This window comes from Antechinus flavipes, chromosome 2 (genome assembly GCF_016432865.1).
Source record: "Antechinus flavipes isolate AdamAnt ecotype Samford, QLD, Australia chromosome 2, AdamAnt_v2, whole genome shotgun sequence".
NCBI lineage: Eukaryota > Metazoa > Chordata > Mammalia > Dasyuromorphia > Dasyuridae > Antechinus > Antechinus flavipes.
Genome location: NC_067399.1, coordinates 191,347,478 through 191,364,914, shown reverse-complemented (window position 1 = coordinate 191,364,914; position 17,437 = coordinate 191,347,478). Strand labels below are relative to the sequence as shown.

The 17,437-nt window shown below is 32.9% G+C and overlaps 1 protein-coding gene across 2 annotated transcripts in view; it reads right to left on the bottom strand.

The window, feature by feature from the left end:
• SNTG2 (syntrophin gamma 2) overlaps positions 1 to 17,437 on the bottom strand; it is a 640,226-nt gene that overhangs the window by 325,120 nt on the left and 297,669 nt on the right. For both annotated transcript variants that reach the window (XM_051976027.1, XM_051976028.1), the window contains one exon: positions 9,977 to 10,064. In XM_051976027.1, coding sequence (XP_051831987.1) covers positions 9,977 to 10,064 — 88 coding nt within the window. The remainder of the gene's footprint in view (positions 1 to 9,976; positions 10,065 to 17,437) is intronic.

Below are 17,437 nucleotides of genomic sequence, written 5' to 3'. Positions count from 1 at the left end.
GCATAGAGGGTGAGATAGTATCATTGAAGCAATGAACATGGACTTGGATAGTTTTTGAAAAACAGAAGAGGATATAAGAGCCTGGCATGCAATAGCCCATGAGATAACAAAGAAAGGAACACAACTGAAAGGATGAACTAAAACAAAAAGCTTATATTATCTTCTCTCTCTCTCACAGGAAACCTTATTGCTACAGCTATGATGTTTGGTTGTTTTTGATGTTTTTTTTCTCTGTAGAATGCTCTCCATTTTTAAAATAATTGTGGAGGTTGAACCAGAAGCAGAGCTAAAAGTCTGAAAGGACAGTCAGAAGAGGGGAGGGTACTGATTTTTTAGGGTTTGAATTTAAGGACCTGGAATGTTTCCATTGGGGTATTAGGGTTGTGCTTGGAAAGTAATGGGTTTCAGTAAGACAAAGATTCAATGATGTTGTGGCAAAATGGATTTTCAATCAGCTTTGAGATAAGACTAGATGTGTTTTAGGTTCCTTTCTAACACTAAAATTCTGTGATTCTCTGTATACTACCAAAGAAGGTCCTTCTAAGAAGAATTTGAGAGCCTGAAAGGAAGAATAAAATGCTGAAGACTGATAAGGTAGAGAAGAATGTCACTGACCATTTTTAGCTTTAGAACATAACTAGTAAAAGATAAATTGAGAGTACCTGAAAAGACGGACCTCTCCTATTCTTATCCATTCAACTCATATCTCAAACATCAAAAAAGGTAAAATAGCCAGCCAGAACAGTATCCTTTTTTTATAACCACAAAAGACATGTTTTAAAACTCATCTCTTCTTAAATAAAACTTATTTGACCAACTTAATGATACTCTTGTGACATTAGTCACAAGAGTCCTTCAAGTACTAGGCTGCTTGTCCACTAACTCTTCTCTACAGTCAATTTTCTTTTGTCTATTTCCCTACCTTAAGTACTATGCTTTTTAGGTCTTTTATATTCCTTCTTTCCCTTCTCTAGGCACAACTAAAGTCAAGTACAATTGTGTGTCCACAGAAAACATTCAATAAAAGCAGCTAAGTAAAGAAATAAATTGGTGAGTATTCATGTTATTGTCAATTTTGGCCAGTCATGTGTGTGCTTTTATGTTTAGTTCATCTCTCTCTGAACTGCTGGATAAGGGTAAAGGTCACTTCTTTCAGAAACTTCACAAAAGAGAAATGGATTTGGAGGTTTGAATTGGTATAAGATAACTTTGTTGTAGAGCTTATAATTTAGAACTCATAAAGACCATATTACAAAAGAATAGCAGAAAGATTGTTGGGTTTTGTAACTCAGAGCATTTGTATACAGATTCTAGCCCTGATACAATATAGATATTACCTTGGGACAGTCCCTCCCTGCCTTCAGTTTCCTCCTTTATGATACCTGAGGATTTGTTAAAATGACTATTAAGTTCCCCCACAGCTTTCAATGTATGATCCTATGAATATTTTTAAATAAAACATTTTAAGTGCCTGGGGCACTTTTTTTTTTTTTTTTTTTTTTTTTTTGCTATAATAGCAAATTATAAAACAAAGCAAATTCAAAGCAAATTATTTTTGTGACATGGAATGGATTGCTTTCATTAACATCAGAATTAAGTTCTGAAAAATATAAAACATACTACTTCAAGATATAATTTCCTTTTTAAACTCATTGTATAGATGAGGAACCTGAGGCAAATAGGATTAAGTGAGTTACCAATACATTGCAGTTACACAACCAGTGGATTTCTGAGATTATATATGAACTCAGATCTTCCTGACTCTAGGCTTGTTGCTCTATTCATTGTGCCACTTAGCTGTTTACTCTGTAAACATTGAAAAACAATAGATCAGGTTATTTTCCTCAGTCAGGCAGATTTATCTTTATAATTTCTTAATTTTTTCCCAAGTAATCTATTTTAATTGTTTACCTGGATAGATTTCTACAACTAGATTTCTAAGTCAATTCAGACACACACACACACACACACACACACACACACACACACACACACACGATTCTTTTAAGTTGTTCAGGCAAAAACAAAAATATTTTGAATTGAGTGGAAGATATTTGTTTGTCTGAATTACTAATCTTGGTCCTCTAGGCTTGATTCTATTGTTTAAGTGTACAAACTAGAACTGATCTACCATGTGGCTAAGCCTATATCTGTATTTGATAGGAAAATCACTTATCTTTTTGGCTCTTATTTTGTCATTTGTAGGGAGGGCTGGACTTAATCTTCTTTAAGATTCCTTTCCATTTTTAATCCTTTAATCTTAATTTTCCTTCTAACAATCATTTATGTTGCTTAGTTACCTTTTTTTTTACTAAGGCAGTAGAAACTTATAGATAACTAGTTATCCTGAGAATATTTTCACTTTCCTTTCCAAGGAAAGCTTGAGGTCTGGATGACTTTGGAGTAGAAGCAGCTTCTCCTAAACCATGGATGACAAAACCAAATAACTAAGTTGGCAATTATGAGATTATTAAGCAGAATAAAATTCAGGTTCAGGGAAAAACAGCACTCAGATTAACTACATGGATGGGTTGTATGCATTGATTAATGATGACAGATGATGAACAAATATGTTCTTTTGATAATACATGTTCATTCTTTCACTTTCTCATCCACTTGTATAACAGACTTTAGCAATGTAGAAATACTAAAATAACTTCAGATCATATCAAGAATAAAAACAGAAGAGTCCTCAGCTATCAACTTAACTAGTATTCCAAAAAATGGTAAAGGAGTTCTAAGAACATAAAAATTAAAAAAAAAATGTGCCAGAAAGTATCATGGGACATGTAGGACTGTACTGAACTTCAAAAAATACTATAAGAACAGAACAGAAGCACTGTATCGATTCTAATTGATGTCATAGTTATTTAAATCTTCAAGCTTCAGCTATTCCCTCTTTTCAATATTGTTTTTCAAATTTCAACTTTTAATTATGCTTTTGGAAATGGCATTCATTCTAGTGGTACAATAAGTCTCTATTTCTTCCCAACACTCCTCATTATGATGGTTGCTTGCCTTGGCCCACTTTCTGATCACCAAAATTAGGGGGAAATATTTTAAAAATCCATGCAATTCTATCCAGATCCAAGAACAAATCTCTTTATGCAAGGCCACCTAACAAAGTGAGGGATATCAGAGCAAATCTGCCTTATCCACAAATTCTGATTCCCTTCCCATCCCCATCCCTCCAAACTCTCACAATACAATTTTCCTCTAAGAAGGAACATAAGAAACTCCATATGAATATAATTTTCCCCTACAAAAATGATCCCATGACTTTCCCTCTTCTTTCCCCAATTTATCTTGATACATTGTAAATGCTTGCTGACTAACTAATTTAACAGAATACACAAACACACTTGATATTAGAAAGAAAACATAACAGTGGGAAGAATACTGGAATAAGAAATCAAAAGTTTAAGTCCTTGTGAGACTCACTAACTGTGTCACTGTGAGCAAGTGATTGTTGATTGATCTATATCTACACTTCTTGGAACTCAGTTTTCTTATCTGAAAAATGAGGGAATTGTATTATATGATTTCTGACATTCCTTCTAGCTCTAAATCTATGATCCTAGGAACTTTTGTTAGCTTTATTTACACTTTTGATCTAGATTACTTGTATTTCTGGTAATATTCTAAAAAAAATGATTCTGGAAAATATACTACCTCATTTTATTTACTGGTTAAAATGTTTATGAACTTAAAAAAACACAGATTAACATTTATAGTTACCATTGTGGTATATGAATGTTATGGAATATTATTGTTCTGTAAGAAATGACCAGCAGGATGAATACAGAGAGGCTTAGAGACTTACATGAACTGATGCTAAGTGAAATGAGCAGAACCAGGAGATCATTATATACTTCAACAACAATATTATATGAGGATGTATTCTGATGGAAGTGGATTTCTTTGACAAAGAGACCTAACTCAGTTTCAATTGATAAATGATGGATAGAAGCAGCTACATCCAAAGAAAGAACACTGGGAAATGAATGTGAACTATTTACATTTTTGTTTTTCTTCCCGGGTTATTCTTACCTTCTGAATCCAATTCTCCCTGTGCAACAAGAGAACTGTTCGGTTCTGCAAACATATATTGTATCTAGAATATACTGCAACATATCTAACATATATAGGACTGCTTGTCATCTAGGGGAGGGGGTGGAGGGAGGGAGGGGAAAAATCAGAACAGAAGCAAGTGCAAGGGATAATGTTGTAAAACCCTGGTATAGATTCTGTCAATATAAAGTTATTATAAAACAAAATAAAATATATTTAAAAAAATTATAGTTACCAAAGTCTTTGGAATATTTTCCCAGTTATTTCAACTCAAGTCTTTTGTGCTCACAATCTTTCAAGACTTTCAATAAAACTTGACAAAAGATAGCAATTTCTCTTGATTAATTTGTATTCAATTTTCTTTAAGTTAGGAAAAGTTTCACAAAGCTAAAGAATGCTTCAATGATATATTTAAGAGTGTGAGGAATGTAGAAGACCCTTACCCAAAATGACTATTCAGAGATCACTCAGTAGAAGGCATAAAAGTTGTTTACTGAAAACCTCCAGAGATCCTCTACTGAGTGATCTCTGAGTAGTCATTTTGGGTAAGGGTCTTCTACAACCCTCACAATTGGGGGCTTGCCCGGGATGGGTCTTTGGGGGAGACAGCTATGTGTACCCCGAACAGGGACAGGCGCCCACGGAGTAGTTTTCTCCATGGTCTCTGGCTCTGGGTGAGCAGCCTTCCTCCCCTCTTAGACAATGACCCAAGGCAGGGATACTCAGCGGAATGAAGAATTGAAGATTGAAGGAAGTAGAGTCCTGATGGCCGGCATTTGCAGCCTGAAAAGAAACATATGTTCTTGAGGTAAAGCTCTTGGGAAGTCTGGGAGTTTATTGGCTGGGTCGAGGGAGACCCTAAGGGATTAACCCTCTTAAATATATTTTTGGTGTGGACTGCTGTTGACTCCAACGATAAAGGACTTTTCCTAAGGTGGCTTTCAGGTGGCTGTGGGGGCATGAGGGTAACGTAGGGCCTCTGCCCAAGTGTGAGGGTAACATAGGGCCTCCACCAACACCTGGATTGGGTTCAGGGTGGTATAGAAGCAGTTCAAAAACTTGTATCAGGACGTTAGCTAGGGAATTCAAGACTGGAAGGAACTTCCCAGATATAAAAGGGAATAAAACTGGGAGGATGTATTTCCCAGGACTATTTGGGTAAATCAGACTTAAATGTATGTAAAAGTCGAAAATAGAGTTTTGTGAATGTCTGTGTGTATGTCTGCTTTGCATTGCCTTTGTTCTGTGTTAAAAGTTAGAAAGCTTGTAAGAGATAAGAATTCAGCCTCTGTGTTAACAGGCTTAGAAAAATATCAGACTGAATTGTTAATAGTTGGAAGTCATTCAAAGTGGTATTCTTTCAAAGTGCTTCAGAATGTAATTTGGGAACTAGTTTTGGGCTTCTCAAGAAAAGAAAATCTTTTTTTCTCTTTCTTTCCCTCTGTCTCTGGCAGTGGCTTTGCAGGAAGGAGGAAAGAAGGGGAAAAAAATAAAAACATAGATTGAAAGTTTAGAAAGTTTTGAGAAAATAGAAGAATAGTGGCTATCACTCCTATAAACAAGGAGCCTATTATCAGGATTCAGCCAGAAAAAGAATTCTCAAGGTAAAGCAAGGATTGCATAACTCTTTCTTGGTTACTAAAGAAAAGATATTTAAATGAAATATCTAGGTAGATTTTAGGAAATTTCACAAACTAAAGTACTGGTTAATTTTAAAATAACTTTAAATTGGTGTGTGTGTTAAGATTGGAAATAAGAAACTGCAGATATTGGAAAGGAGGAATAAAAATAGAATAAGAGAGGTAAATAGTTGAACACAGGGGCGTTCTGACCTGTTGGACCTATGGGAAAACTAGGCATACTTCTAAAGGAAAAAAAAACTTTTTTTCAGGAGAAGAAAGAAAAAATCATTATTAGTAAGTTTGCCTTCATGGAACTGGAGAACAGAAAGTTTAATAAGACTAAACTGGGTAATTGTCTGCAATATTTGATTAAGAGTTTTGGAAATTTACTATATTTTAAAGAGGTACTATAATTTTGAAATTGAAAATAAAATTGAAATTGGGGGAAATAATTTTACTGTTGCCTTGCACATGTTAGATTTATTCTGAGTGTAAAATCTTAAGAATTTTTTTGAATACTGTGGCCTTTACATCTGAAGAGAAAAACTTTTCTTTTTTTATTATTTGGTTGGACTTCAAATTAGAAATATAGGTTATTAAAGAAAATGCCAGTAGTTTACCTTAGGGGAGCCTTGTGTTTGTATCTCCCTACTTAAATGGTATGTTGCTTTTTAAAAGTATTGGGTAATTTGTAAACTATATTATGAGTTTTATAAAATTTGGTTCAAAATTAATGGTGAATCTTGAAGTTTAAAGTTTTTTTTTTTTAAAGATGATTTAAAGACAAGGGAAAAGAGATTGATTTACAAAAGCAATTAATAGTTTAAATAGAGCATCTAGTCAGAAGTATTTTGGAGAAGGTTTGAGCAAGTAGGCATTGGGAGGAGAGAGACAGAGATGCAACAGGAGAATGAAGATAATTTAAGAAGGATTGATTAGTAGAAGCAAATGATTTCAAGATGAAGTTGGGGGGAAAAGAAGGAACTGGTTAAAAAGGGTAGTCACAGAGAGATGGCTGTGAGATGGGATGTGTTTTTTTGGGGGGAGAGCAGCAGAGCAACAGTGGAAAGTGGCAGCCGCTTGGTTCCTTTGGCTGAAGAAAACAAACAATTATTTAAAGGGACAAGCTGCTCTTACAAGATATTAATTGATTGAATATTTGTTTCTTTAGATACATAATGATTATGAATATTAAAAAATATGATCAGAAATGTGGTATATTGTTTGAAAGGGTTATTTCAAAAAGTTTAATTGATGTTTTCAAGAACTTTTCAGATTCATTTTATGTGAAAATAGAAAGTTTTAATTAACTGTATTGATGCCAATTATCTGAAATGAGACTCCAAGGATAATAGTTTTTGCCTTCTTCCTTTTGAAAATATTTTTGTTGTGAACAATATGTAGTTTGGGATTTTTCTGTGTATTAGGTATTTTAAAAGCAAAATGATTGGTATAATATTCAATTTATTCAAGATGCAACATCTATTTGGGCATGTAAGAATTGTATGAATTTTCTGGGATAAATGTCTTATTGTTACTGATATAAAGTCATGGTAAATAACTGTTTGGGATTTATCTGAAACTTTGGAGATAAAATTCTTTGGGCTTATAATTAATGCTATTTGGGAATTTTAAAGTTCCACTCTCTGATGTGCTGAAGATTGAGTTTTAACTGTTTATATTATGTTATAGTTATGTTCTTGCATTTTTTTCCTCCTGTGACTGATTTCTATGATCAGAACAATAGTCAATAAGAACTGTTAATGCAATTCAAATATGTCATATACTGCTGCTTTTAATCTGGTTACATGTAATCATTATATCCTAAATACTTAGGCAAATAAGTATGATCATCTATCTGTTACTGGATATTTGTGTCTGTGGATATTCAGTTTTTTTTTTTTTTTATGTTTCTAAATGATAAGAGGACAATTAACAATGGTCTGTGAAACCTAACTGCTATTTATTGGGACTATAGCCGTCTGCTTGTCCTGTGAAGCAAACTTGTTCCTTCACATAGGAACTGCTGCTCAATCTATATTGGCCTCCCCACATGTTGTTGCAGCTCCAGACTGTTCTAATCTTGTTAGATTTATTTTTTTGTTGTTCTAGATTTTGGTCAAATTACAGATTATTGAACCTCTTCTGGGACATGGATTGGCCCATCTGAAATTTAGATTGACACCATACCCATCCCCCTGCTTGGACTAAGAACCAGTTCTTCGCCCATTTATCAGCCCGAAGCAGCTAAGATTGAGACCATCACCCATGCTCTTGATGTAATTTGAACTGATATGGGGAACTTGGGAATGGTTGATGAATGACTGTTAAACCTTGACTCGGTCATCTATTATTGTGTGTTTAAGATTTGGGATGGAAATTGTTAAAATTGATAACTGTTGCTGTTAAGGAAGTTATAATATGTTTATAATATCTATGTATGTTCACTTCAGAATATGTAATTGTTTGAGGGATTTGATTTTATTTGATTTTCTTTTATGAAACTCCTCCTGTACTAGTCTGTTATATATAGGAACTTTAATTCACTTTTGGGATTTATATGTGGATGGTTATTTGACTATTTACTTTTTTTTTTTTTTTTTGCATGATTCCTTTCCATGAGGGGAAAAAAAAAAAGGAGAGGAAGAGATAGGGAAGTAGGGAAACTGGTGCATGCTCTGATAGCTCTGCTCAGAAATCTGTATTCTAGTGACAGCTCTGTCTGTTCCTCTGGGTGGGGCCAGGTAGAGCTACTCCAAGCCTCACCCTTCTCCCCTCGAGTGGGTTGCCCCTCTGAATGGGCAGCATGTCTGTCTCGAGCCCTGCTACTCCCTGTATAAGCAGAAGCTGAGTTAAGTGCACAAATGACTGAAGACCACCTAACACAGTGAATTGTCCATCTCAAACTGGATTCTCTGGCCAAAATGAGGACTTTTGTACTGCTGATAACTTTGTCAGGAAGAGACTTGCCCTTGCCATTAAGTCCTTGCATTTTCTAGTTTCATTTTGATTTATTTGCCTCACATTGGATTCGTCAAAATTATGGTGCTGACATCTCCCAGGTATCTAGGAGAGGTCCTACATATTGCTTGCACCAACTATCTTAAACAGTTATCACAGAACAGATTGGCATTTGCCAAACATAAAAATACAAAGATAAATAAAGATGACAATCTAGGGAAACTGAGGCACAACATTACACACTCTTCTTCTGAATATTTGAATTATTGAATTACCTCCCCTAGATAAACTTTGAATCAGCTTTTATTTTCACTTTGTTTACAAACATACATATTGCTTAATTTCCTTAATCATTTTCTTCTACTATTCTGCCTTGAAAGAAGTAATGCATTTAGAAAAATATGTAGTTAGTTGATATTAGGAATGTTTTTAGGAATATAATTAGGAAAGTTTTAAAAACATTTTTATCAATGTCATGTTTCTGAGAAAAGCAAATCTACTGATCATTGTCTGATCTATAAAACTAAGGTATAAGTAATTTTTTGCTTACATCATAAATTTAAGCATTTTTTAGGATGTCAGACCTCTAGCCCTTAGCTGGAAGCTTTCAGGAATTAATTAGCAGTCCTTTCAACTTTGTAGGGAATTGCCAAAGTTTTCCCTCAAAACTCTAGGACCAAATAGTCATGATCACAGCATGGTGTCCAGAGAATAAAACTTGGCTAGAGAAGGGTCACATGTACAGCAAAATAATTACTGGCATATTCTTGCCCTTTCCATTTGATTGTGGGTTTCTTGAGGATTGGGTTTGATTTGAGTCTCTTCTCTATATCCCTAGTGCTTACAAAGAAGAGGCTTAATATACATATATTGCTGATTTTGTTAACAGTTATCATTAAATATTCTATTATGGCATGGGTAGAATTCAACCTGTGGAAGCAAAGGAAATATTCATTTAGGTTTCAGGGAAAAATCAGAAAGCCCTAGAATAATCATTTCATCAACCATTTTGATCTAGAGTTTTCCTAATATGAAAAAGGAATGCAAGCAAGTATCACTGGTAAGTCTAAGAAAAGAAAATAAACAAAGTGGCACATTTGCTATTGGTTTAATTTAAAAGATTAATCATAGAATAATTTAGGATGCAGATCATCTCAAGGATATAGAAACACTATATTGCTAAAGTTTTAAAAACAAATCCTTTCTTTCCAATGTATGATTACATAAAAGATTTATATTTCTGTCAGTGCTACTTCATTTGGATAAATTTAGCAGGAAGGGAATTCCAGCTTTTTCCTTTGATTTTCCCCATTTCTTCTTACCTAATGGGAGCTTCAGAAATGATGGAGCTTCCCTTAAATACTGAACAGTGATAGTAACTTCATCGCCAGCATTTCGTAATAGATGTACCTGTCAATGTGACAAAAAAAAAAAGCTACTTTACCATCACAAAAGAACCAATCACATAAAGTTATATCTAGTCTTCCTCCCACTCTTTTGGGGTTGATAGTTACCTTTGGAATATTGAGACCCTAGAGAGCCCAGAAGGAATCAATAATGAAAGAAAAAAAATACGATTCTCTCCAAAAATAAATTCAATGAAATTCAGCTTTTATTATATATAAACTACATGCATGATACTAAGATTAAAGTAAAATCACTGATCCCAAGAAGCTTGTGTTCCATTAGTGCATTATGATGAAAAGGATGTGATTCATGAGAAAATTTGAGGAGAAATATGATTTTTCCCCCCTTTTTTAATTAAAGGATGGTGAAGTGCAATACAGAGAGGAAATTAATTTCAGTTGCTCTGTTTACAACACATGTTACCTCAAGCAAGTGTCTTAAGTTCTTTAGGCCTCACAGGCTTCAATTAGAAAAGAAGAAAATAGGATCAGAATTTTAATCTCTTTGTGACTTGCAAGATCTTCAGTAAATATCTGTAATAATACTTAGTTACTTATAACATTTAATTTTTTTTTTAACAAAAATAAACTCTAGATATCAGGAAACTTTATTTCTGAGACAGTAATGCCTCTTTTCTATATATTAAATTAAAAGTATGAATGTTTCTTTTCTGCTTTTAGCCATAGTTGTTAATGCTAGCTTATAATCTTTGAAACTTATGTATGATTTATCTAAAAACCATACAATTGAGCACATCCTAAATGCCTAAAATAGGCACATCCAGATATTATGACTTATCTTTTTAAAAAATCAATAAATCAACAAGTATTTGTTACCATTTCTCCCCACTCACACCATGGAGTATTTATGGACCATTGACATGCAAATAAGGTGGGTGTTCCTGAATTCTCTAAGTATGTACATTTTTGACCTTGAAAAAAACATACTTCAACAGACAAATCACTCAGATAAAAGAAAAGGAGTACTCTGATTCAAACTGGTCCACCTTGTTTCTCCTGCAGAGAACTTAAGGGTTGACTCTTGTTCCTTTGACATAAAGCAGGAAAAATAAATAGAGCTGAGGTCTTGTGGCAAAGCAAGCATTAAGATGATAGAGACATGATAAAATGGATGGTTAGCAAAGGGCAACTTGAACAGAGACCTGACTGGAAATTAGCAGCACAGTGGACACTGAAATTTAAAAGTCAGCCCATAGTCTTTTTGTTCCTTCATCCCCCAGTTCTTCTCTAGATTTTTTCCTGGGGTAAATCTCTTTTCTCTTTTACCTATAAAAATATCATGGAAAAGTCAGGTTGTTAGCTATTCAAAACTCTTAGTCATCAAGGCCTTAAGAAGATGCATGTTTCTTTAAATTCTTACTGACCTTTCTATTATGTAAAGCTACTATTGAACAATAGTCATTTACCATAATTTTAGTCTAGAACTTTAAATACAGAATTTGATAATGAAGGAAGAAAAAATTAGTCCAAAAGTGACCATAGATTTTTCTAAGTTCATGTTGAAGTGATTAAAAAGAAATTTCTATAATTTTAGTAGCTTCTAAGCTTATCCCTAACTAGGAATGCTTTTAAGATCTAATAAAGTCTTAAGAAAACATGCCAATAGCAATAAGAGGCAGAATTTACTGTGTTTGTTGAAATAACAACTTATTCTTATCTCCCAGTGAACACTTTTGATTATAAACTAAATATCTGCTAATAACCTCAAAATCCTAAATATTTGCTAATTAATATTTTCTAGTATGTCTTCCCTCATTAAATTACTAAAAATAGTTATAGGGCAGATTGCACTGATTAACTGGTGACTAATTTTTTTACTTTTCTTTTTTTCCAAAATTTAACTTATTTAAATTTAATTTATTTAATTAATAACAAAGTATAATAAAAAGATGATTGCCCAAGAAATTGCAAATATATTTTATACAAGTTGCTATTAATTTAAAATATATAATGAAGTTATCATGCAATTTTTTTCTTCTCTCTTCCCTAGAAATGGCTAACATTAGAAACAAATATGCAAATATGTATATAACATATTATCTATATCACATATATGTGTTATATAGATAGAAAGAGAGGAAAGAAATAGAAGAAAAAAAAAGAAGAACAAAAAGAAGAACAAAAAAGAATCATTCTATTTATACTTCTATTTATCTGTTCTTTCTCTGGATCCTTCATATGTCCTTTGTAGCCAATTTGGATATTTATAATAGTTAAAATGACAAATTCATTCAAAGTTGTTCTTAAAACAATGGTATATATAATATTTTTTTGGATCTGCTCATTTTGTTTTTCATTATTTCATGCATATATCATTTGCATCAGCTCATCATTTCTTATAGCATGGTAGTCTTCCATCACAATCATATACCAAAAGTTGTTCAGCCATTCCCCAACTGACGGACATCTTTGCAATTTCTACTTATTTTCACAACAAAGAAAGCTGCTATAAATATTTTAGAAATTTTAATTTAATTTTAGTAATTTTCTTTTTTTCTCATAATCATCTTTGGAAACACACTGAGTAGTGCTATTGCTGGGAAAATAGGCAATTTAATAATACTTTGGTAATAATTCCAGATTATTTTCCAGAATTGGGGAATCGGTTCACAATTATGTCAGTGATGAATTAGTGGCCCAATTTTTCCACATGTTCTGCATTTGTTGTTTTCTCCTTGGATTTTTGTCAACCTAATAAGTGAAAAATGATAAAGTTATTTTAGCTTTCATTTCTCTAATTAATAATTATTTAAAGCAAATTTTCATATGACTATACAGTTTTTTTTTGTCTTTAAAAATTTTGAAAAAAAATTTAATAGTCGTTATCTAATGTTATCCTATACAAGTTTAAAAATTAAGAAAAAAATAAAAGATCTAGCTGAAGTATCCTGAACTAGGAAAAAATGTTTAAGTGAATCAACATTTTATTTGCCTTTTAAGTGATGATGTAAGAAATGATGTAAATGAATTATAAATGTATAAGTCTGAACTATGTTGGCACTGACAAAATGAGTGTAGATAAATTTATATGACAATCATATTATCTCATAATTTGTAGTATGCATGCTAATTCTTGGTCTAATAAAACTTTTGGATATAACCAGAATTCTGAATTCAGAAACAAGAATATTTCCATATGTGACATTATAAAACTAATTTTTTAAAATGAAAATGAAATGCCTAATAGATTTGGATTCAATTGATGAATCAAGATTTTTGTAGTGTTTTTGGAATCTCTCATTTATCTTGAATAATATTTTATCTTAGAATATTCTGAAAGATAATGTGAATTTTATATATTTTGCTGCCTGCTTTTTTCACTTTATATTATATTTATATATAATATATATATATAATATATATATATAATATTATAGTTTAAAAGAGATATAATTTTCTCACACTAATTTCCTGTGTCACTTTATGTTTTCTTATTATTGATGTTTATGTGACAAGTCATAGTAGAATTTCTTTCCTAAAATAATTTTTCATCCTGTACTATATGTTATAATCAAATGATGCTAAATTTGGAATAAAAAGATGAAAATCACTACATATAATCAAATTCACATTTTTATCAATGAAAGAATAACTAATTCATATGTGACCCTCATCTTCTAAGAAAATCTGCTAATTCCATATAGAAAACATTTCAATGCTGATTTACATATGGTATAAGCACTCCAGTTATGATAAATTATCTGTGATATGAATAATTTAAAATGGAAATTCATACTCAAGTAATTTACATATGGTTTTAAAAGTTATGTACATAAACTGAAACTGTTTAGCATATATTTCTGTGCTTTAAACATGTAAATGGTGAGATGTTTGACATTTTGAGTATTCATCATACACTAAAATCAATAACAGATATAATGCTGTCAGTTCAAGAAAAACTTGAAACTTTACTTTTCTTCAGATTTCATGATTAATTCTTTCAACTTTGCTACCCTCTACAAAGAATCAGCCTGTCATGATAATTTGTTCTTTTTGATATTGTCTTTCTGTTTCTTTACCTTCCTTAAAGTAATAAATTGCTCTGAATATATTTCAAGTCCAGTGGCTAGTTCTAATATGAAGATACAGAATGTCACTACAAAGGGGTTCTTAAAAGACATCATTTTCAAAGCCATCATATTAAAAATTAAATCAAATTCATTTTTGTTATATTTGAAATTTCATTCTATCTTCCTTTCCCACTCTGCACTACAGAAGGCCAATATCACAAACACACACACACACTGCATAATTCTATTTATCATTTTTTTCTCCTCAGCAGGTGGCTACCATCTTCTTTCATAGGCCATTTTCAACTGATTTGTATGTTTATAGTACTTTGAATAGCTTAGTCATTTCACATTTGTTCTTTAAAAAATATTGCTGTTACTGTATACGATATTCTCTTGGTTCTTCTCATTTCATTCTTTCTTATTCCATTCAAGTTTTCCTATGTTTTATAAAACCAACAAAGCTTGTTTGGATAGATTTATTTTTAGGAAATTAATTTTTGTAACATACAAATCATGAAGTCATATAGATAAAGGCAAATAATCAACAGAGATTGATACTACCACCAAGACACAAAGTAGATAATGTTGCATTAGTTGAAACCAAGATGTGATTACATAAAAATTGCAATATACATGGCATACTTCATTGCTTATATTAAAAAAAAAACTTTATAAACCATAGAAGAATCACTAAAAACCAAATTGTAGTCATAAAGTATTTAAGACTTCAAAAAAGTAGCATTAGTTTAAATTTATTAAAGGATGGAAACATCATCATGAATTTTCTTTGAAAGACAATTTATTGGACTTCTAGGGATAGAACCTGGGGTGGAGTGAAGCCAGGAATCTTTACAAATTCTCCCAGTTTCCCTTGAAAACTATATGAAACCAAATCTCTGTACAGAGCCTGATGGAATAAAACTCTTCTCCAGCTCAAGACAGATTGGACGGACTTCAAGAAAGGTCAGTCTCATTGAGGTGAAAGAGGTGTTTATCCCAGCTCAAACAGAATCTGAGAAAGTAAGTGAGAAGCTCTTAATTACAACAGATCAACAACTAAGACTCTCAGTCCCCGCTTAGTAGTGGAGCAGACCAGTGGGATAACTCCAATACCAATTCAGGAGGCAAATTCTGGGAAACCAGGCTGTTTCTTGGGGAAAAAAAACATGCAAAGCTGTGAGCAAAACACCAAATACAAGAGGCTCCTGTACTCAAAGTCAAGGCTCAGAGCTGAAGAGGAAACTTGGAACAGCATCTCTTTGCTCCTTAACATATAAGTAAAAAAGAGCAAATATAAAAAGAAAAGGAAAGAAAATGAGCAAGGAATAAACAAGAACTTTGGCCATAGAAAACTGCTATGGTGATAGGAAATATCAGAAAGACCAACTCAGATGAGTGTGGTGAGCTTTTTCTTCTAGCCCAGTTAGCTTAGAGGCCTATCTCTCTGCTTGGTTCCAAGAGCTCTCTCCGAATGTCGCCAAATCCAAAGGTTTTGTCCTTCAGCCTCTGCCTCTGCTTTCTTCGGCCTCCAGCCAGCTCCGTTCTTCATGTCATTCCAGTGAAATCTCAACTTGTAGCGTCTTCCTCTCCTGAAGAACTCTCCGACTGGCCCATTGGCCTATTTATGCTCCTTCCAGAGAGAGGGATTATGGGTAGTTCTACTTAGTACCTTGTTTCAGGTTCTGCCCAAAACATCTTCTTGTAAGATTAGATCAACTCTAACTACTTAGCAGTTAGTAAGGATTCCAACAGATGAGGGCAAAATATCCATAGAGGAAATCTTAAAGAATGATAAGAATTGGCCTCAAGCCCAAAGCGCCTTCTTGGAAGTGCTCATAAAAGACTTTAAAAGACAAATAAGAGGTAGAAGCAAAAAATGTGAAAAAGTATGCAATAGAGAGCAACAGCTTTGAAAAACAAGGCAATTCCTTAAAAAATACAATTGGCCAAATGCAAAAAATAAATCCACTAAAAAAAACACCTTAAAAGTAGAATTAATCAAATTGAAAAGGAGAGACAAAAATTAACTGAAGAAAATCACACATTAAAAACTAGAATCAGACAAATGGAAACTAATACTCTATGAGATATCAAGAATCAATCAAATTGAAAAAGATGAAAAAAATGGAAGAAAAAGTAAAATATCTCAATGGAAAAATAGCTACTCTACTAAATAGATCCAGAAGGAACAATGTAAAAAAATATTGGTCTAAGTCAAAGCCATGACCAAAAAAAGAGTTTGGATAGCATTCTTCAAGGAATACTATCTTGATATTCTTGATACAGAGGGGGAAATAGTCATTGAAAGAATCCATCAAATAACCTTTGGCAAGAGAACCCACAAGGAGAAACCCAATGGAACACTGCAGCAAAACTACAGGACTATAATTTCAAGGAAAAATACTGCAAGATGCCAGAATAAAGCAATTCAAGTATCAGAGAGCAATCATCAGGTTTACCAAAGATCTGGCAGCATCTACAATAAAGGATCAGAGCCTGGAATACAATCTTCAGGAAGGTAAGGAACCTGAGGTTACTACCAAGAATTAACTACCCAACTAGACTGTAAGAGACTTTAATTCATTTCTATTGAAAAAAAAAAAAGAAGAATTAAACAGAAAATGTGATCTTCAGAAACAGGACTGAAAAGAAATATAGAAAGGTAAACTGGGGAAAATATATATTATTGAATGGTTAAACTGTTTAAATCCTGATGGAAAAATGATACCTGTAACTCTTGAGAACTATATTTGTTATTGGAGCAGTTAGAGGAGGTATCACATTGACAAAGGATTGGTTGTGCATGGATTCCAATGTGATAATATCAAAGAAAAAGACAGTAAGTGATGGGGAAATGATTGTATTGGGAGAAGAGGAAAGAGGAGATAACTATGGGATAAATTGGATGACATGAAGAGGAAAAAAAAGTCTTATGACAATAGAGGGAAAGAAGGGAGAAGGATAAGCTTGATATCATCAGTTTTGGCTGAAAGAGAGAATAACTTAATCATGTAGTTGGATATAGAAATTTATCTTAGCCTATAAAAAATAGGAGGAAAAAAGAAAAAGAAAAGGGAGGGGTTGAATAAAAGGGAAGATAGAAACACTCGGAGAAAGGGGTAAGAGAAGGGGGAGGGGTGATAGAAGATAGGGCAGGTAGTGGGAAGTGGGTTAAAAACTAAACATTACTGAGGAGGCACAATGTGAAAATAAAGAATAAAACTATATGCAGGGGAGAAAATGAAATTGAGAGAAAGACAGAGCTGTTAATCATAATTGTGAATGTGAATGGGATGAAACTCTTCCATAAAATGGAAGCAAATAGCAGAGTGGATTAAATAAG